General features: G+C 37.0%; 1 protein-coding gene across 1 annotated transcript in view; it reads right to left on the bottom strand.

Moving 5' to 3' along the window:
- PTGER3 (prostaglandin E receptor 3) overlaps positions 1 to 23028 on the bottom strand; it is a 105891-nt gene that overhangs the window by 69676 nt on the left and 13187 nt on the right. The window contains 1 exon segment of the mRNA XM_032426120.1: positions 4671 to 4850. Within this exon segment, the coding sequence (XP_032282011.1) occupies positions 4671 to 4850 (180 nt within the window).

Here is a 23028-nt window from a genome sequence, read left to right as displayed (position 1 = left end):
CATATAAAATAAAAATTCTTTGCTCTTTTGTTCTTTAGAAGAGTAGAGAACAGGGACAAGTGAGAAAGAAAATTTTAAGTAGCATGCTTTTAAGATATCTTTCCATCTGACTTTAACATGAATTGTCAATCTCCTCGTTAAAAAAAAAATTCATTAATTCTAGACGACTTGTTAAAGTCTTTCTGAGAGAAGCACAGTCTCAGTTTTCCCTTTGTCACTTTAAGAACAAGGTCACTCTGCACTATCCTTTTTACTTCAGTTTTATTCAAGGTGGACTCAATCCAAAAAAGGCATTCAAGGAAGAAGACATGTAAAAGATTTTCCTCAATAACTATAGATACAAATTCCTAATAAAATTGAAACCTTTTGGGTGGGAGTAAGTCAGCTGAATATGAACTTTCTTTTTTTTTTTTTTTTTTTTAAAGATTTTATTTATTTATTTGAGAGAGAGAGACTGAGAGAGCACATGAGAGGGGGGAGGGTCGGGAGGGTCAGAGGGAGAAGCAGACTCCCTGCCGAGCAGGGAGCCCGATGCGGGACTCGATCCAGGGACTCCAGGATCATGACCTGAGCCGAAGGCAGTCGCTTAAACAACTGAGCCACCCAGGCGCCCGAATATGAACTTTCTTAGGAAATCAGTATTTATATAAATGATGCCAATATAATGGAGTTTTAATTTTAACATTTTCCCTAATTCTGTTTCATGCTTCATATATAATCACCACCAGTTCGTTGTCTCAGAATACTGAACTGATACAGCTCTTTAACAAATGTGCATGTGAGTTTTAGGTTGATTTTCAAATTTTGTGAATTGGCTCTATCAAAACCTATGTTAGAAAACATCACAGATGTATGCCACCTCTTATCAGAATTTTATTGCAACTCAGATAGCAGTCCTCTGGACGTAGCCACAGTATTAAATAGTCTTCATTTTTAAAATGATATAATTTCAATTATGTGCACAATTCTGCACATTTATTTAAACTTCAATTCTAGCAGATTTTGAGACACATGCGAGCACAGAACCAGCAATAAACAACATCTCTGAAGATTTGGCATCGGTGATGGTCTAACTTTTCACATGGGTAAATCATAGAAATTTTAATTTTTCCACATTAAGCTTTTAGTATGTTCATAGGAATAAATACTCTGCAGTCTTTCTGTGTCCCTCATCTTCCGGTATCCTGTTTATTTCGAGAGAAGATTTTGGGGTTAAAGTATTAAAAAATAAGCAGGAATGTATGTGCTTAAAATTTCAATGATAAAAATTTTTCTACTTTCTGTCTCTGATTTAATCCCAATACAAAAGAACCATTAAGTGATTGTTGACACAGGACGATTGAAACTAGTCACAAATTAGTACTCAACGCCAACAGATATATAAGAAGTATCAATGAATAAAAGGTCTAATTCACTTGAAAATCTATTATTAGAATATTGCCACAGACTGACCACCTTTGAAAAATACTGTTTTGTCTTCAGAGTTTCTAGTTGGTCCATTACTCAATGCCAGCCCCGGTCCCAGGGTCTCTTGCAGTTAACTTTTACACGAGCTTCCACAATTTTATTCTATAACACAGTTGAGAGATCTTTTATATGATAAGAAGTGTTAAGTAGAAATAGATGTGCACTTTTTGATTCATAGTCATTTAAATCTGCCATGATTAAACACATCTAATAAATTTGTTAAAATATCTTGGTATACAGCATTAGGCAAATTTTGGTAAAACTTAAGATAACATATTTTGTTTCTTCCATTTAAAATAGTTTTGAGATATCTGCTGCACCGATTTTATTTGAAAAGTAAAATATTCTTATAGGATTGCATGTCATCCTTCTCTTCTATGACACAGCTTAGCTGCATAAATTCATCATTTAGAAAATCAGCACTGTTATGTACAATTTACAATAGCTGATTCTACCTTAATTTCTACATTGTACTCACTCACTTCTTCCCATGTGGTTTCCTAGGCCTCTATTTTTTAACCAATACTGTCAGGTTAAGAATCGTCATAATTTATGTGCACATCTTCTTTTCCTGCTCAGACATATATGTAGATAAACAAAGTATATGAGAATGAATTTAAAGGCCTAAACTTAAACTTGGAAACACAGATTCTTCTGCAGTGACTTCAGTGTCCACTTCCTGATCACATCTAGGGCCTCTGCACAACATCTCTGAAATCTAACTTCAACTATCATCCAAACGCTGAAATCATTTGGGACTTATATTTCTTACCAGGTTTTCCCTGGACGAACCAATGGCTACCTGGGTAAAAAAAAACACATGCCGTTTACGTAATTTTTCCTTCTCCACTTCCCTTTCAACCTTGTTGAAAAACTGCCATGTATCCACTCCTGCCATGTATCCCTGGGCAGAAATTTATTTTGTACTTAAGGATAAGTTTCAGGCTGTTTTGTCTTTATGTATTTCTGTGCTTGGATGAAAAGTGGTATTTCTTTGACAGTAATCTCCATTACCATTTGGAAGTATCAGTCTCTTAAATTATTAATACAGATAAAGCACTTTGTTGTACAGCAATACGCTACTACACATTTGAAGATAAATTCATATTTCTGTACTTAAATAAGCAGCAATCATTCACCTTATCAGTTTGATGGACTATAAGGGCAGGTAGCCCTTCAATCCTATGGCAGGCACCTCACCGATGCACACTCGGTTTTGGCAGCCATTCATTCATTCATTCGTTCATTGAATAAATACTGAACTCTTCCTACATTTCAAGTGTTGTGCTAGGTGCTGGGAAGGATAACCCAATCACACTCGTACCACTTAAATCCATACTGTGTGTGTGTCAATCTGATTATGACTTGGGACCAGAGGAACATTCAAGAAGTAAAGCCTCTTTGTTGTAAGGTCAGTACTTATTCTAAGTGCACTTTTTCTTTTCCTGGAAAAGGAGGTAGCTTTGTCTAATTCTTCATAGGTGACCTGTGGGATAATCCAATTCTATAGCATAGAGAGATTTTGTATCAGGGTTTTAGTATTATGTTATATATCATCATTTTTTCTAAAATGTAGGCTAGTGGAACCATCATGAATTACATAAGCACTCTTAGCAGATCTTGTTTATCCACTCAGTTTGACATGGTTATTCATAATAATAATAAAAATTGATTATTCCTGACTGACCCCTATAGGATGGTTTATATATTAATCTACTAGATCGGACCTATGAAAATCAATTATTCCTCAAATGCCTACTAAACACAGGGGAAAAAAGTAGTTACTATAAAGAAATATAAAATAAATCTCAATTTTTTTAAAACTAGGAATGCAATAAGGTAAGATGTAAATTAAAATCTTCATGAGAAAGGTTAATGAGTTTGCAAAATGAATGCTCTGAAGGATACAAAGAGCATTTTGTGTAGGTCTCACTTAAAAGATTGCTATGTTTGTTGGGGAGGTTTTCTTTTTTTTTTTTAAGTGCAACTCTCAAAACTTAGTGTAGTAATCTACTTGTGCCATAAAGATATCAAGCTTAGCTATCAAGGTTTGTACACATGTAGAGTATAAGAAAAGCAAATTAATAATAAATATTTAGATATAGAGCTACTTTGAAGGGAGAACAGAGAAAGTGTTATGAGGGTTCAATACTATTAATTTTCTTATTCCATAAATAGGCCGAACTATGGAAAGTCTTTATGGAACTTTCAAAATATTTATTGGTCCTGAAATCGGAGTTAACATTTAAATATCCAAAAGACTAGAGAATACTTTTGGTGGAACGATCAGGGAAGATAATTAACCACAGTACCTATATTTAGTTCTCAAATCAGTTCTTAAATAGTATTTTGAAAAATCACTCTACTGACTCTCAAGATCAGATTCATGAATCTTATCCGGCTCTTAGGAATTAAAAATGTATTCAAAAAGAATAACATATAGTAATTTGGATAGTCACAAATCCTGTCATATTTCAAATAAATGCATTTGTCTCTTATTTAGATAATGAGTAAACCTAATTACCGACACAACCAAAACTTAAACTTTGTAAGTTCAACAGATAATTTATGCATTGAGCAATATTTACATCAATACCACTGAATATTATGGATACATTATATGTTTTTTTATCCTAATGCAACTTTTTAAAAAATATAAGGGGAAAAGAGTGACATGGAGAGAAAGAAAGAGAACACAGAAGACCCAGGTCTTTGAACAAAAACAAATTTTTGCCTATCTCTGATGATCTATGGATTCAATCTCCCGTGTACTTGGTATACTGGAATATTAACTTTCCCCACTCCATCCCCATCACAGACCAAGATCATTTATAAAAAAAAATGTTTTCATCTCATAAATAATCACATATTCAGCTACAAATGGCAGAGACCCCCAAACACTAGACTGTTAATAATATATTTTCCTTTGTTTGTGTTTCAATACTTTGGGCACATGGAGGCTTATCTACGCTTCTGAGACCATTTAGCCTTATATCAAAATTCTCCTCCAATGCATAAACAGCGGCATGCCAGAGATGCCTAAATTCACAGTAAGGTTTATGGCTACTTGTTGCCAAAAGCTGTGAACATGCAAGTTGATTAGGTGTTCTCTTTCATGCTCCTGTCTGTATTATTTCATTGGATAATGAGATAGGCTGCCCTTTCTGTCCATCATTAGAGCAGCTGGAGACAGCATTTGCTACCTGACAAAACTTTCGAAGAAGGATCTTTCTTAGCAGCAGATAAACCCAGGGATCCAAGATCTGGTTCAGTGAAGCCAGGCGAACAGCTATTAAGAAGAAGTTGCATTCTTTCAGCTTTTCAGTGTGAGTCTTGCAGTGCTCAACTGATGTCTGATTGAAGATCATTTTCAACATCATGATCTAAGAAAGAGGGACAAATAATTGTTCCAAAGATTAACAAGGTCACATGCATCTCCTCTATATAGTACTTTGCGCATGGTTTACAGTAAATTGGTTGTTAGATTGAGATGATTAATTCAGGCAAAATTTACATTCACAGGACACAGCCATGAATGAATACAAGGCATTCCTACAGATTTTCCCACATTTTTGGCATTTGACATGATGTAGCTTTTTAAAAAGTACACGTTCTCAGGCTCTTGGTTCTTGGGATTTAAGACGCTTGAAATCTCAAAAACACATCTCAAAATTAGCTAAGGTCATCTGTCGTGTCACAGAAAGGATCAATAGGCTGACACCCTGACGAAAGCCAACACCTCAACAAACCAAAACATATTTAATCTTAAACTTCAGAAGTTCTGAGAAGAAATTACAGAGAAAAAGGAGAAGGAAAAAAGGGGGAAATGATACTTATTACTAGCATTTTCTGAGTCCTTACAATTTGCCAGGGCTGTGTCAAGTTCTTCATATGCACTGAATAAACAATGAAGATAGTATTATTACCATCTCCTTTTTTACAATTGCGGAAGCCAAGTTAAGCCTTGACATAAAATGGCTGAGCCGGACTTAAACCAAGGTTTGCTAACAACACTTGACATATGCTGCTTCACTTTTTAAAATTGTTTTTGTCTCTCCCTCTTCACCATATACACACACTAGAATATAAACTCCTGGAAGGCAAGATTTGGGACTATTTTCCCTCCCACGAGTATATTCCCAATACCTAGACCAATACTTAATAGACAGCGCTCAAAAAATATTTGTGAATAAATATATAATGTGATACATATATTAATATATGACATATATCATATGTAAGTATATTTATATTTGAATGAATAAATATTTGTGATTTCTATAGAAATCTATAGAAGAGGAAAAAAATGAAGGTTCCTATACTTCTGAAAAGGTCTTCAAGCTCATTAATAATCAGAAAAATGCAAATTGTGAGGAAATGAGAAACAATTTTACACCCACTAGCTTGACAAAATGAATAAATGAGACTTTTCCAAATGTTTGTGTCGGGGAGGAGCAATAAGGACTCTTTCCACACCACTAGCTGGCATGTGGCCTGGAGCAACCACCTTGGAGAATAAAGTGAGCACCATTTCACCTACTACCTGCCAGCCATCCTAAGCCTGCGAATATGCCATCCTCAAGGCCTGCACCAGGAGTTCTATATATGACTGTTCATTACAGTGTTACTCACAACAGCAAAAAAAAAAAAAATCCCCGGAAACAAGCCAAACACAGGTTCACATTTACAAGCAAAGAAAGGTGCTGACTTTATAACTGGCTCCTAAATTCATCTTTCTAATTGTGCACGACTATGAAGCACTTGAAATGTGGCCGGAACAAATTGAGATGTTGGAATATATAATGATTATATAATGAAATGTTAAGATTTTTGATATATTGTATCAAATAAAATATACTATTAAAATCAGCATCGCTCCCCCCCCCCTTTTTTTTTTACATGTTAGAAAATGTCACTACTGGAAAATTTAAAATTACATATGAGGCTTGCATTTGTTGCTCACAGTACATTTTCATTGAAGCCAAGGTCTCTCTTGAGGCCCACACTTATTTGGATGTTTGTCCTTAGGTCATATATCTCAAATTGAAGTCAACATCCCTGAACACCCAAGACACCCCAGACCACAAACCCATAATCCCAACAATGGCACTTGCTTCTTATATAGTCAATACCTGAACAAAATTATGGTTCTATAAACAAATAAGAAGAGGGGGATGTGTAGACAACCTGAAGATAGTCATATATTCTTACCCTGTAAATTTCTTTCAAAGGAATTTTTTCCTTACCCAATAAAAGCAAAAACAGCTGTATAAATAAGTCAATGTTCAGTGAAGCATTATCTACATTAGTAAGAAACTGTAAACACATAAATCTCTAACATCAGGAGTAAAACTTAATAAAATATGGCCTATTTGTATAGAAGTATATCTAAGAATTGGGTGAAAACAGAATATAAGATAGTTCATGTATATAAAGCTATATTGTTATATAATTAAATTATGTGAAATACATAGACTTGTGGAAGGCAGTGGAATTATTACTATTAAACAATAACTTACCATTAAACAATCATTAAATTATTTAAAAAACTGTATGTATATAAAAACATTTCAAACAATTAGTGAAAGTTTCATTTAAAGGAAGTTGATGGGGCGCCTGGGTGGCTCAGTTGGTTAAGCGACTGACTTCGGCTCAGGTCATGATCCTGGAGTCCCTGGATCGAGTCCCACATCAGGCTCCCTGCTTGGCAGGGAGTCTGCTTCTCCCTCTGACCCTAACCCCTCTCATATGCTCTCTCTCAAATAAATAAATAAATAAATAAATAAATAAATAAATAAAGGAAGTTGATAATTGCCTTCATTAATAAATATGAATTATTATACACCAATTTAAAAAAAAATAAGTCAGTCTCCATCAGTATCTTCTGATGCTGGCTCATAGTCCTGTGAACTGAACGCTACCTCTCCCCATGTACACAGATGGCCGCCAAAGAGATCTACATCTCAGTTCCCAGAACCTGTGAATACGTTATCACATGTGACAAAAAGGACTTTGCAGATAGGATTCACGGTAAGGGTCTTGTGATGGGGAGATTTTCCTGGATTACCTGGGTGGGCTCCATGTAATCACGTAAATCCTTAAAACCTGAGAATTTTACCCAGCTGTGGTAAGAAAGAGGGAGTCAGAGAGATACAACGTTGCCGGTTTTGAACATAGAGGAAGGGAGCCATGAATTGAGTTAAGGAATGGAGATGGCTTCTAGAAACTGCAAAAGGTTAAGGAAATAAAAGTCTCCGATTCTCCTTCAGAGCCTCCAGAAAAGAATGCAGCCCCATGGACACCTTGATATTAACCCAGTGAGATTCATGTCAGGCTTCTAACAGAATTGTAAGAGAAATTGGTCTTGTTTTAAGCCACTAAGTTGATACTAATTTGTTAGAGAACTGCAGTAGAAAACTAACACACCTACAGACTGAGCTCTCAACAGATGTGGCAAGGGGATGGGAGGAACTTGCTTGAAAATGATTTACCGTCTCTCATAGATACAACATCTCAGCAAGCTTGCTTACTTTGTTCACTTTCTTAGGAAACTTTTTTTTTTTAAAACATAAAGTAAAAGTAAACTTCATCCTAACTCCTGTTTAAATAATCTCAATTTCTAAATTTGCAACATGTAAAAATGAACTCTTGTTATTCTAGCAGCATCAATTAAATTTCAGTGTGTTTGATTAAAAGGTATAAAATGCTCTTTTAACCCCTCACCTCATCCAACAGTTAAATATATTTGACTGCCTACCATCTTCCAGGAAGTGCTCTGGGCCTGGTCTAGAATGATCTAAAATCTCACTTAGGGGTGTCTGAGTAGCTCAGTTGGTCAAGCATCTGACTCTTGATTTCTCAGGGTCATGATCTCAGGGTCGTGAGATCGAGCCCTGCATCAGGCTCCACACTCAGCGTGGAATCTGCTTGAGATTCTCTCTCTCCCTCTGCTCCTCCTCCCACTCGCATGCTCTCACTCTCTCTCTCTCAAATAAATAAATAAAATCTTAAAAAAAGCCCAACAAACTTACTTAACTAACATTTTCATTTTTTAGATAAAGTATTGAAATTCTCCAACTTTTTATAATCAGGAAAATTAACAAAATTGCTAATTAAAATGGGATTTCAGTCATTTTACACAGTCTTCCTTGATTATTTTAAAATTAGTTTTTATGGGGCTAATAATTTTAAATTATTATTAGGCTAATATAGGTTTCATATGCCTTACATTGATTAGTTCTCTGTAATTTCCCGTAATTTACTATGGACAGTGCAGTGATTATGAAATTATGAAACCAAGCTCTGTAACCAATAGCTGGCGCATGGGGAGAGACACTCTAGCTTTTCCCGGAGATCATGAGACGCGAAATATGACAATAACTAGAATTAAAGGCAGTAAGCATGATATTGTCATTTCCAAATGGCAGCAGGGATGGAAGTAGGACTCCCAAATCCATCTAATCTTGAACATAAATGCAAATTAACATCCGTCTGTTGATTTACCAGTATTTAAGGAGCTAAACAGTGATTACAATTTTTGCAAATATTTTTCAGACATTCAGACTTTTAGAGAAAACCTTTGACATGAATATGTAGATTTCTAATGGAAATAATTTTTCCTATTAGTCCAATTCAATTCCTTACACAAGGAAAAAAAGGACAAACAAAAAACAAGGTGCTAGGCCAGCACAGAGGCTACTTTTTTAGCAAATTCATGAATACTCTTCATGACGCTGCTTCTGACCAGCCTCGTATAGTGATCTGGTCAAGGGAATGGTAAGATTAATTCTGGTTGCCCTGAGATGCAGCTCTTCTGACAGCATCTTCCCCAGGCTCCACGTGACTCTCTGAGGCCTCTTGCCTCCCCCTGGTTATCAGCAGGAAGAGAGAGCTCTTTTTGTACCCGTGATAACCAGGAACACAACTATACCAGTGTCCCCTAAATTCTCCATCCCTGTCTAGGGTCAAGGGCAACTGCTTTGTTCCACCTAAAGGAAAAAAGCAATCTCTCTCTTTTCCAGAGATAATGATCTTTTAAATGTGCAAAGCACTAACCAAGGAGCTAGTTCTCAATATTCTGCATTTGGATTTTGTTTTATTGCAGCAGGATTTATAACTACACATTTAAAAATCTTTGGTACTTGACTTCTTAATTCAAAAATGCCTTGAGTTATAGGTCATAAATATCTATTAAAGATAATAAATGAATAAACCCAGAAAAATTAACTTGTGGGGGAGTGAATAAAATTGCTTACTTGCCCTTAGGCTCCATTTTGTAGCTTTTATGCATTTCCAGTTTATTCCTAATGTAAATGTGTAAGAGAACTTTCCTCACAGCCAATTTTTATCTATGATGTTTTGTTTTTCATAATCCTCTGTTGTTAGGCTAAGGGAGAATAACCTGCTCTACTGGAAATTCCCTCTATCATTTGATAAATGTACTACATTATAATACACTGAAACCAGTCTGGGCGCTTTAAATCACTTAATTACATAATTTGAAGGATTATCATGGGAAGAAGCTTCAATGTAGGTTTAAGAAATAATTGCAGTCTTTCCAGTCTAGTTACAGTGTCATTCTCCAGTTGCCAAATCATCTCAGCACTCTACGCTCTACTGTTTCAGAAGTTTCTTCTGCCTTATCTAATCTGAAAGTTGAAAATAAACAGCTCATGAACACTAAAAATGTTACTAGACATCATGTTATTTCATCTTTACTATTACATAATTTTATAAAATTTTTCAAAACAGTGACTGCTGGCTCTGCCACGATGTGTGGTTTTAGGCAAGCAACTTACTCTCTATGCTTTAGTAAACTCACTAGGAAACAAAAGGGCTGGCCCAGAAGGCCTCTTACATATGTATATATGTATCTCTATGGTTAAGTTTTTTCTTAATAGTTCTGTGGCAAAGTTCTGTGGCAAAGCTGGAAAATGAATAAGGATTTAATTTGAAAAAGATAAGAAACCGAAAGGTAAAACGTATAAACAAAAGATAAAAATTCGTCTTCAGGAAAACCCCAAATGTATCTTTTGGAAAACAGAGGAGAGAGGAAAATTACAAAGTTAGAAAGTGGGCATATGAATAGTACAAGGGACTAGATTCATAAAGCTTTTTGGGAAGATTTTTTTTAGAAGTAGATGACTTTGGCAAACATCAAGAGTTAGAGACCCACCATAAATCTGACTCAGCTCTGCATCTAGGCTGGGGACTGATTACCTAACTTTGGATCTTAATTTCTCCCTTCTCTAAAACATGATTAATACATGCTTACCGAATATCTTCCCCATCTAGTAATGGAGTTGCAAAAATTAAAATGAGATGAGAATAATTAAGGTCTTCCATATACAAAGTATACCTGTTCCCAAGCCCCGGGCTATTGCACTATTGTGTATGCTTCCAGAAGAGAATGCTCTGACGTTCAGGGATAGACCAGTGGATGTTTGAGGAATACTAGGAAATGAATGTATTATCTATATGTCTGCTTTCCTTAAATTTCTACCTAATAGAGTATATTTTTTTAAAGAAAAAATTTAAACTTTCAAGATGTTTGGTAATGCAGAACCATTAATCAATCACTGCATAGGGGACCTTCAAATCATAAAAGAAACCTGCAGCCTACCACCACTTTATTTAGTACATAAGAATTACCATCTCCTTTCAAATAGTATGAGTTGTAAATTCTGTGTGAGTTGGCTCAGTATAGCTCATGACGTATGTTATGCCTAGATAGATACCTTTCTATTAGAATAGTCAAAAAATGTCAGTAACTATGTAAGTATTCAAATTCTGGCTGAAAGGGGCAAGGCAAAACCTACTGTACAAAAGTATTTATTCCTTGGATTGTAGAAGACAAATTAGCTTTGTGATATACATGTCAGAAGAGCTATCTTTATTATATTTCACACCTTTATATCTCAGGAGTCAAGTGAAAGTCTAGAGAATATGCCTTTGTCAAGGTTTAAAGAACATTCATCTTTGCAAATATTTAGATTTAAGATAGTTTTCTTTTTCTGCCAAAATACAGTTTAATTTAAACCCAAAATGTTGAATCCTATCATCCACTCAGAGATCCACAGTGTTAGTGACAATTACGGTGTTGTATGTTGACAAATGGTAACTACACTTGTAGTGAACACAGCATGTCGTATAAACTTGTCCAATCACTATGTTGTACACCTGAAACTAATGTAACATTGTGTGTCAACTATACTCAAAAAATTTTTGTTAAAGAGTAGCTAAACGATTAAAGAAGGAATCAGAGATGTGGGCTAAGTTTTCTGTGCAGAGATATTCACCTCAAAAGAAAATTAGGAAAACTGAAAAGGCCAACAATAAGGGCACAGTTTAAATTATGGGACATCCACTGATTTGCATAATATATATGTATTTCAATGGTGCCATTTAAAATGATGTTTTTGAAAAATATTTAATAACGTGAAGAAATATTCAGGATGTTAAAAGTAAAAACAAATGTTTACTATGTAGTATAATCCAATTTTAAAAACAATCTCCAGGTGGGAATTAGGGCAATTGTTATTTTCTTCTCTATTTTTTCTTTGTTTTCCAGATTCTCCACAATAAACGTGTTATTTGCACACTTACAAGAGAAGCATCAAATGCAGAGTAGTTGGAAGCTTCAGTATAAACAATAACCTATTAAATAGTTTATTGGTAAAATGTTTAGTGTCACAGTCCATCCTGGAATCATCACATGGTCATTTCTGTTTGAATTCTTAGGTAGTCAATGTGTGCATAATTTAACAACAAATAGGTAAACAGTCCGACACTCTGTAATTGATCAAAACATTTAACTTAATCATCAATTCATTATGGCTTATTGAAGGGAATGTGATGTTTAGCGGTCAGTGCTGGCTTCTGTGATTCATGGAGGGTAGAGCCACCACATGCCAAAGAATCCCTCCCTGTGTCACAGCCTGTACGCAGTGCAGGCTGATTATGGTTCTACCCTGATTTGAGAAATTTTTATTTAACGTGATCTCACGTCAAAATGACACTCTCTTCTGGAGCCATGCTGTGGGGGGACTGGATCTCATAGGGGGATCCACATAGACACATCTTGTACTTGGGATGAACACCGGGTGAATATGGGCAGATTGGGGTCTCTCTCAATTCATGGTCCCCAACCTTCCGACCTTGTCTCACTCCCTAGTCACATCTCTCTCCTCCTCTCTCTCTCTCTTTCATTCACCACAGTAGCTGTCTCACACATTCTCCACTGTCCTTCACCTCAAAGGGAAACAAGCTGTTTAGGGGTATCTCACCTTCTCACCACCAAGTTCAGCATCTGTAGCTAACCATTCGTCCTTGCCTCTTGCTCAAACAGAAGAGGTGTCCCATCCCCTACCTAAGACTAACGCTCTATCTGCGCCCTGGATCTTATCCATCATAAATGTCAAAGGCCTTATTTTTTAAAATTATCTCTTTCTTTTATCTTTAACTTTTAGCCTTTTCCCAGTATCATAATAACATATTTAAATCTCTCCTATCTTGAGAAAATAAAACCTTCTGCAGAACCCTCACCTCCCTACATACACAAACCTTCTGCAGAACTCTCACCTCCCTACGTACAACAGCATACAACTTTCTTGAAACATTCTCTGCCCTAAGATTCAGGTGCCAAAGGTACAGGTTGCCACTTCCCAAATATTCCCAAATATTTAAGTTGCCATTTGATTTGAGTTTCTCATTAATTTCCCTGCTACCCCTCTGGGTGATCCTTTGGGGTCTCTTTCACGGCTCCTGTTTCTCTACCCATCTTGAAAATGTCAGCATTTTGGGGTTCTATCTTAAATAGTGGGAGGTTGCCTCCCCTTCCTGCTGTGGGTGACCTCTTCTACTCTAATGACTTCAAAATCCATCTGCGCACTATAGGCTATACCTCTTCTCTGAGCTCCAGACTGATTAATTTGGCTGCCTATAGCACAGCTCTGTCTAGATGTCTTACATTAAATTCAATAGGCTCAAAACTGACATTATTATCTTCTTCAAAGCTGCTTCTCCACCAATCCTGCCTATTTCAGTGAACCCAGCTCTCTAAAACAGAAACCTAAGAGTTATCTTTGCTTCATCTTGATTCATTTCTCTGTCTCTTTCTTGTGTTTCTCTCCCCATTCCACCTCATTATCCATATTCCTCACATCCAATCAATCACAAAGTCTCCCATTAACTTCCTAGTATATATTTTTAAATCTATCATTTCTCTTATATCCACTCCCATTGACCCTAAACCCAAACCACCACCATCTCTTATCTGAACTACCACAATAGCCTACTACATGATTTGTTACCCGCCATTCTGCCTACAAAAGATGCTCCTAAAATGGAAATTTTACTGTGTTATTCCATTTTGAAAAGTTCTTCAATAGCTTCTCATTGCCCAGAGTAAAGCCTTTAAATGAGCATTCAAGGCTCATCACTACTCAGCCCCTGCTGAGCTCACTAGCCTCACCACTCCTTACCTTCACATCTATATTCCAATCACCTTGAACTTCTCTGAGTCCTTTAAAAGTTCATCTTGCTTCTGAGCTTTTACAAATGTGGATCCCTAGGTCTTATAACTCTTACTTCCTTTTCTACTTGACTAATTCCAAGTTATTTTTTGTGTAGACTTGAAATGTCAATTTACCTGGTGTTTCCCTTGCCAAAAGCCTAGTGGATAAGTTTTAATGTGGACTCCCCAAATTCTTTACTTCCTTTATCATCCCTAAACATTTTATATTGTTGCTTGCTTTTATTTTCAGTCTTTCTTAATAAACATTGTTACAAGAGTAGAGATTATTTGGTCCTTTTAGGTGTATCTGAGAAAGCACCTAACACAGAGTATATTACATTGTAGATTTATAAATATTTTTTAATTAACCAATGAATGAATGTTAGAAAGTGTACCCCTTCCCATTTGGGGGTACCAGATTCTAGAATTTTTATCTAATGTACAAATCCACCAATATTTATCCCTCTTCAAGTCTTGTTGTTGTTGTTGTTTCTGTTATTATAATTAGCCAGGATAACAGTTTCAATTTAAGTACTAATGGGCTATAAGTACATTTTCTTATCACTCATGATTTTAAGTAGAATGTTATATTTACAGCAGTAACCTGGAATAAGCTGGAGAGCTGGGCTGTAGAATCAATAGGAGAAGCAAATATTTAAAATAAAACATACTGAATCTATAAGAAGGGAAGAATTCTTGTTGTGTATTTAATAACAATTTTTCCAAAACTATACCTCAAGACAAAACCAAAATAAAACATGCATATCAACACAGTCTTTAGTAAGGCTATTTTCTATCAGTTTATAATACATCATAAGTTAAAAGTTCTTTTATTACTATAAAAATGTTACATAGGATTCCAGTGTTCCTTGCTTATAGAATTCTTGCCTACAAATATGAAAATGTATCTTATACGTATGTTCTAATAAGTATTTAAAATACCCTTCAGAGTCTAACAGATAACACATCAATAATAGTTTAATTTACTTGTAAAATTCTCTGCCAATGTTAGGCTGCTAGTTGGCGTCAGCACAGGAACTTCCTAACATTATGTGTAACTCATTTTCCTTTTCCCCAATACAAAACACCTCTTCATAAAATTTACCAGCTTTCTTTATAGTTAACTCTTGTGGTGTTGACTGTAAACAGGGCCTAAGTAATTGTGCAGTGCCAGATCCACAACGGGAGGGGCTTAAGGTGTCATGCATTGACATCACTTTTTCTTTGACATTAAAAGGAACATGCTATAATTTCCCAATCATGGCAGGATGGTCAGTATCCAATGCCTCAACATTTCTATTTTATTTATTTATTTATTTATTTATTTATTTATTTATTTGCGAGAGAGAGAATGAGAGAGAGCACGAGAGGGAGCAGGGTCAGAGAGAGAAGCAGACTCCCTGCTGAGCAGGGAGCCCGATGTGGGACTCGATCCCAGGACTCCAGGATCATGACCTGAGCCGAAGGCAGTCACCTAACCAACTGAGCCACCCAGGCGCCCCTGCCTCAACATTTCTAAAGAGAACTGTGCTACTTTTACTGCTTGTGTGAAAAAGCTGCCACCAAACATTTCTGCTGACCCTTTTTCCTTTCGGGTCTACCAAGTGGCAGCATCGAAGACATCGGCTCCTGCATCCCACTCAGCTCGCTGCTCTGCTGTATTAACAGGGATGAAGGTGTATAGTAAATGGTAAAACACTCAGACTTACTGGCTTATAGTAAGTACTATGTAAATATTAGTTGTTATATTTTTGTTATTCTTCTTCAGAGTGAAGTAGTGAAAGGAAGCATAAAAGATCCCCTCACTGTTGCCTCCTAAATACGTGGATTCTGATTAGGAAGAATGTGGCTAGGACACCACAGAATGGTAACTTGTTATGTCCATAGAGACACAGCTCCCTTTTTACCCCCATTATTCCTTGAGATTCATGTAGCAGCCTCGTCATATGCCTTCACAATCACTCCTTCCTTTCATGCACCATGTATGTGGCTGGTGAAAACTATCAAGTGCCATGTGTTATTTGAGTGATAAATGATAAACTTTATTTTTCAAAATGTTCTTCTGAAAAGAGTGTGTTTTTTGTTTTCAGAAAATCAGACTTTACAGATCACTTAAAGTACAGTTAGTGCTTACAATTTTGTACCAGGTTTGAGGAAAGTTTAAAGAAGACTGAATTCATATTACATGGGATGTAGGAAAATGGAAACTTGTAACCTGTTCATCTTCCATTGTTTGCCCCCTCAGGCTGCTTTTGTCTCCTCTGTTGGTTTAGTTGGATTCAGACCATTTGGTCCAACAGCACAGTAACTAATAGGAACCAGAGGAAAGCAAACATGAGGAGGAAATCAATTTTTCCCATGACTCAGAAGCCAAACTCGTACAAAGACTATAGTTTCCTAAGAGAAGATAATCAAATCCCAACAACCGATCCCATCAGCTCCCTCTCTCCTTAACGTGTGAGTTCCATGAAGGCATTTTTACTGCGCTATTTAGCTTCCTAAGGAAGATCTTAAGCAAGTAATTATAAAATTATTCCTCTTACTATCTGAGGGACTTTTATTGATTTCATGTTAAAATCTATATTTGATGTAAGTATTTTCATAAATGTTTTTGCAGGAATTGGTGAATAGATGTTATTGGCATTTCCCGCTCCCTACCCCACCGGACGAGAGCAGTTCTGTTTTTGTCTGTTTCTCTAAAGAAACTTTTTGAAATAGTTTCTCCACCTGAAACAATTGGAAAGTCAATGGCCTAACGCAGCTCTGTCCAAAAGAAATATAATTCAAGCCAAATGAGAGCCACACATATGCTTTTAAGGTTTATAGTAACTACATTTAAAAGAAGCAAAGAAACATGTACAATTGATGTTAGTGATATATTTTAATTTACTAAATATATCTGAAATACTATTTCAATATGTAATCAATATAAAAATTATTGAGATATTTTACTTTTCTTGTACATAATGTTCAAAATCTGATGTGTATTTTACACTCTCAATTTGGAGTTATCGCATTTCAAGTGTCCAGTAACGCATGTGGCTAGTGGTTCCCACCATGGACAATGCAGGGCTACTGCTTTATACTTTTTTTTTTTTTAGAGAGAGAGGGAGCGAGGGCACATGTGTAGGCATGACCTGGGAGGGAGGGGCAGAGGAAGAATGAGAGAGAAAATCTTAAGCAGGCTCTACACTCAGCATGGAGGCAATGCAGGGCTCGATCTCACAACCCTGAGATCATGACCTGAGTCGAAATCAAGAGTCCGACACTAAATCAACTGAGCCACCCAGGCGCCCCTAGGGCTTTATACTTTTTGATGGCCTTTCCCATATATTCTTTCAATTAAACCGCATAGGTCTCATCACTGTAGTGTCTACTGTTGGCTGCCGACCCAACATCCATTCTTCCATCTCCCCTTCTCATCAGTACATGTATTTTTATTGGAGTCTGGGTACTTCAGAGCTGACCTCATTGCTAAATACTAGAATGTGTCTGGATCCAGGAGGATGATGTGACACCCTACTAGGCAATGAGATCCAAGAGGAAGTTCCTTGAGGATATCTAGGGAAAAGTTTCTACATTTTTAGGAGTGAGCCGTAGAAAAACACAGCTTCTTACTCCTGCTAGAAGTGAACTAGAAAGCATGTACACTAGCCTCCAATAATAAACAGGGGATACATTCCAAGACACCCAGTGAACACCTGAAGCCACAGATAGTACCAAACCCCATATATACTATGTTTTTCCCCATATATACATACCTATGATAAAGTTTAATTTATAAATTAGGCACAGTAAGGGATTAACAACAATAACTAATAATGAAATATAATAATTATAATAACATACTATAATAAAAGTTATGTCAATGTGGTCTGTCTCACAGTATCTTTTTTTTTTTTTTTAAAGATTTTATTTATTTATTTGACAGAGAGAGACATAGCGAGAGCAGAAACACAAGCAGGGGGAGTGGGAGAAGGAGAAGCAGGCTTCCCGCAGAGCAGGGAGCCCGATGCGGGGCTCGATCCCAGGACCCTGGGATCATGACCTGAGCCGAAGGCAGACGCTTAACGACTGAGCCACCCAGGCGCCCTGTCTCACAGTATCTTATTGTACTGTACTCCCCCTTCTTCTTGTGATGATGTGAGGTGATAAAATGCCTACATGATGAGATGAAGTGAGGTCAATGATGTAAGCATTGTGACGTAGCATTAGGCTACTACTGACCTCCTGACAATACGTTAGCACAAGGATCATCCGATTCCAGACCACTGAAACCGTGGACAGTGAATCTGTGGATCGACATGGGGTTAGGTTGCTATACTACCAACCATCCTAAAACCTGAGGGGAACAAACCATCAACAGGATGAGGCCAACACGGCAGAATGCAAAAAACAGGACAAGCCTTGGTCCTTCATGACAATGCTAAACTTCTGGATTAACCAACTCTGAAGGTTGCCCTAACTCTGGATTTGCAGTTAGGTTTTATTATTCTGAAGGCAATATATTATATCATCTCTCATAACAACTGAGGGCAAAGTAATTATACTGAAACTTTTGAGCATCTTTTGAAGCCTTGTTTTTCCCTTTCTTTGTTATTTTTACTGTTTCCCTATTGTTGCTAAAATTCCTCATTGTTCCATTGTTTTCCCCAGGGCACCTTCCTAAACATCCTTTTTTGTTTTTTCTGCTTTGGATACCAGACATTAGAGTAACGGTTTCTAATGCTTCCACCCACTGCTTCTAATTAACGTCTCTCTCCCATTACAAAAACAATGTTGTGTCTCCCATTCTTGTCTAACCTGAAGGTAGTTTTTAATCTTTCTAAGGATTGTTATTACTAACAACAACATGGAAAAACTAAAAGTAACACATAAAGGAAAAGGTATGTTTTCTAAAATGCTCACAAGTTGTACTGCATAAATACTACCCAATATTCATCAGACACAGCTGTCTTGGTGGCTCTGGCATCCAGAATACTTGGGTTTGATTTGCTCAATACCATTTGCAAACTCTGGACCTTAAAGCAAGTTGCTTCCCCAACAAGTGAAAAAGTAAAGTAAAATAAAATAAAATAAAGAGATAGATATCATCCACCTTGAAGAATTTATGTGAAGATTAAATCCATGTAATATATGTAAAACTCTAAAGGCCAGGATTTATATGTCGATTTTCTGATTCCAAATCTAGTGTCTTTTTCACTTCAACTTCATTTTTTTCATTTATCCCATAATCACTTATTGAGTGGCTGCTATGGGCCAGGAAAATTGATAGACTAATAAGGCAAAGGCTCTGTTCTTAAGCACTTTACAGTGTACAGTGAATCAGACAAATAAATGAATATTAACAAGAGGGAGGCCATACCGTTTAGTCATTTATCACGTAGGCTATAAAATCAGACAAATCTGGATTTGAAAGTCAGCTCTGCTTTTTGTTAGCTATGTGATCTGGGAAAGTTACTTAACATCTCCAAACTGCTTTCCTCATCTGAAAAAGGAGATAGCAATATCCTCTCAGAGTGTTGTTGACAGAATGAAATGAGATGATGTCTGTGAAATGCTTAGCACAGTGCCTCCTGTAAAGTAAGCATTTGTCTACTGTGGACAATCGTCTTCAGTGCCATAATAAATATTATGACAATTGTAAATAAAACTGTGCATAATTAAGTGATCAGAGTATACACAGGCACTATGGAGTACAGAGTAAGGCATTTAAATCTGTCTGTAGCATCAGGAAAGCGTTGCCTCCTAAAATATCAGATACTTCTGGAGAGTTTTAAGAGATAGAGTTCCTACTGCTGAGTGGGAAATTGTGTGAATCATCCTAGGAACTGCAGATTGATCTTGATGACTGAAGGTAAGGATGCTGGGGGAGGGGGAGAAAGTGAGTAGTAAGTGTGGCCAAATTCAGGATCTCAAGGATTCAGCTAAGGAATCTGAAGCCTTTTAATCTGGGTGAGAGGGTGCTAACGAGTAATATGTCTGAATTCCTCTAAGAGAGTCCCTGTGAGCTCACTGAAGTTCGTTTGCTAGGGCTCTTTCTCTTCTCCACAATTATAAGAAAAAAAAGGATGAAAGCAGGTTTGCAAGACTCCCAATTGCACTATATCATGCTGCAAGTTTTAAAACTGTCAAAACAAATTTTCTAATTTTGACTGTAGTCAAACACTTTCCCACTAAGCAAAGAGAACTCAATAAACAGTTTTATTTGTTTTATAAATAGTTCAGTGAAAAGAATAATATTTGTGAATTTTACTAACTGGAAAATGTTTGTCTAGTAAAACTTTATCACTGTATGTGAGTGTGCTAAGCCTGAAAAGACAGACCACTGGATTAAACTGATGTCACACCTTTACAGAAAACACCTCCTACATTGTAGGTATCGTGTTGAATGGAAACTTTGAAGAGTTTATTGTAGGACAAGTGAAAATTCTCATCTCTATGGGATTTGCACAGTATTCTCTAGAAATCCAAGCTCCTCAGAAGGCCAGCCAATTAATGGGTCAATGAGATTCTGCAGAAAATCTTTAATCCCTGTGATTATCTGACCCAGCCGATTTGTGTGATTTTTTGACTGTTCTCATTCAACCTGTTCGTTTTTTGTACAATTTCAATGAATTAATAGGACAGTGTCTTAGTAAACCAATAAAAGCAGAGACAACCAATATGAAACAAAACATTATAGCACAAAAAAGCCTCGTGGCTACCAATTTCTAGGGGTATAATCGGGGAAAGTTGTATAACCCTTGGACTCTTAGAATGTGCAACCGAGAAACAGGGATGAAGAACACCACACTGATAAACTGTTGTGAAGATTAAATTAGATAATATCTTAAAGGGCTTAACACAGTAATTCTCAAGTACTCGCACGTAGCAGGCATTGAAGAAATATGTCTTTTTGTTTTGTGCATCTCTTCGGCTTCCTGTCCTTCGGTCTTCTTTCCACTCCAACCCAATAAGTGACAGGCACACACACGCACATGCGCACACACCCATGCAGGCACACACAGGCTTGAAAGATACAGTGTTACCGTCACAATGTTTCTTTTTTTTTTTAAGTGTTTTATTTATTTATTCATGAGAGTCAGAGAGAGAGAGAGAGAGGCAGAGGCAGAGGGAGGAGCAGGCTCCCCGCCCAGCAGGGAGCCCGATGCGGGACTCGATCCCAGAGCCGAAGGCAGACGCTCAACCATCTGAGCCACCCAGGTGCCCCTGTCACAATGTTTCTGAAAATGAATTCAGTGGTAACAATGAACCCCTGCCTGTTCTTATTATTAATACCTCAAGTATGAAGAACTTTTTCTGCTATTCTAAGTGGGAGAGAAATCCCAGCACTTAACTTCCCACTATCACCTCCTACCTCAAAAACAAGATGCTGCAGGTGCCTGATCCTTCTTCTGGTGACCTCTTGATATAGCCAGTGGGTAAAAACTCTAAACTATAGCAGTCAGGTTTGCACCCAGCACTCTGAGTCTTGAGAGAGTGAGACAGGGAAGGGAGCTCTGAGATGGCGGATTCATCCCAGCGGCAGGCAGCAAACTGTCTTGCAGCACGACCTTGGCAGTGTGGTCTGATGCTCAGCATCCAGAATAGCCTGGGCCCTGCCTGTCTTCCAAACCTGGCCTGCCAGCTTCTTATGGACCCCATGAGCCCTTGATATCCTTTTCATAATATGCCCCGTGTGCTTGGAGTCAGAATCTGTTGTTTGTGACCAAGAACCAAGTTTAGGGAGGAGACTAGAGCTCTGAAGTCAGAAGATATTCCCATGCTTCCTGAAACTGATCTATGGCATAATTTAATTAGAAATAGATGCTACAGAAAAAAAAAATTCAAAATGTTCCTTCATGTCTTTTATGGAACAAAAGCTAATATTTAGAAATATACTTCTGGATCCTGGAAAATCCTCAGTCTATTCTTGGAGGAAATTAGTACCATTAATAAATTCAAAATCTGCCACCCAGAATGTTGGCCGTTAGCACATCTACTGATTTATAAAGAGAAAGTTGCCAGATTAACATCAAACCCAGACTACAACTCACCCTTTATGGCAACATCAAGAAAGAACTATTTTCTTCGCTGGTCATCTCGCTACAGTGTTAATAAAGCGTGAGCTTTCAGAGCCTCATATGGCCACCTCTGTTCCATTGTAAATCTCACATTGCCTTCTTTACTCACTTCTGGACAATTCTCTGAGCCTAAATCTTTAATTGTGGCCTAACAAAATTTACATTAGTCTTTGAAGATGAAGCAGGGTCCTGAGATTTTATGTCATGTATAACTGTTTCTTGTATTTGCAAAAAAAAAAAAATTATAATAAAGAAAAAAAATGTTGAAACAGTGTTTTGAGATGACATAATCACTGAAATATTGTATTGCTATGAAAGCGAAATGAAAACCCCACATGCAGACTGTAAATATAAACCTATTAACCAAAAGCTTTAAAAAACAAAAAAACAGCATAGGACTTTGCCAATGAGCTGCAAAGCTATGCCTTAAATTAATTCCTTAGAAGAAGAGCCTGAGTTGGGGATTCTGACACATGGCATGAAATCAAAGATACAGAAAAGAGACAGTCCTGGCTTTAGTCTTCCAGAGGGCCACCTCCAACCTTGACACTCCTGCAATTTATGTGAATCAAGCAATCCTCTCCCTGTCTCTCTCTCTACTTTTAAGCTTAGCTTGGTCTGGATCTTCTTCTGGAGATCAGGATTCTTATGGCATCCTATTATTTCATAAGCAAACTTGCTTACTTCTCTTTCTCTGGGTGACTACTCTGATTTATGTCTCAGGAAAAAAAAAATAGCAGCCATTAGATAGAACTTAATCCTGACTCTGCCCATTATTAGCTGTGTAAGCCTGCAGTGGTCACTTCCTTGTTAAGGAGCCAAAGGGAAAGCCTTTTGCAGACAGAGAGCCACCTTACTACCAGAGGCCCAGAGAAGAAGAGAGGACCCTATTTCTTGTCAGAGTCACAGGGCAGGGATTAGAGACATTTCAGAATGTCTTATAAACTCTATCTTCAAATCCCTTTGTGTGAATACATCCAC

Source organism: Phoca vitulina, unplaced genomic scaffold, assembly GCF_004348235.1.
Source record: "Phoca vitulina isolate PV1807 unplaced genomic scaffold, GSC_HSeal_1.0 scaffold2, whole genome shotgun sequence".
Classification (NCBI taxonomy): domain Eukaryota; kingdom Metazoa; phylum Chordata; class Mammalia; order Carnivora; family Phocidae; genus Phoca; species Phoca vitulina.
Note: the sequence above shows the minus strand (reverse complement) of the source record. Positions and strands in the feature narration are given on the sequence as shown.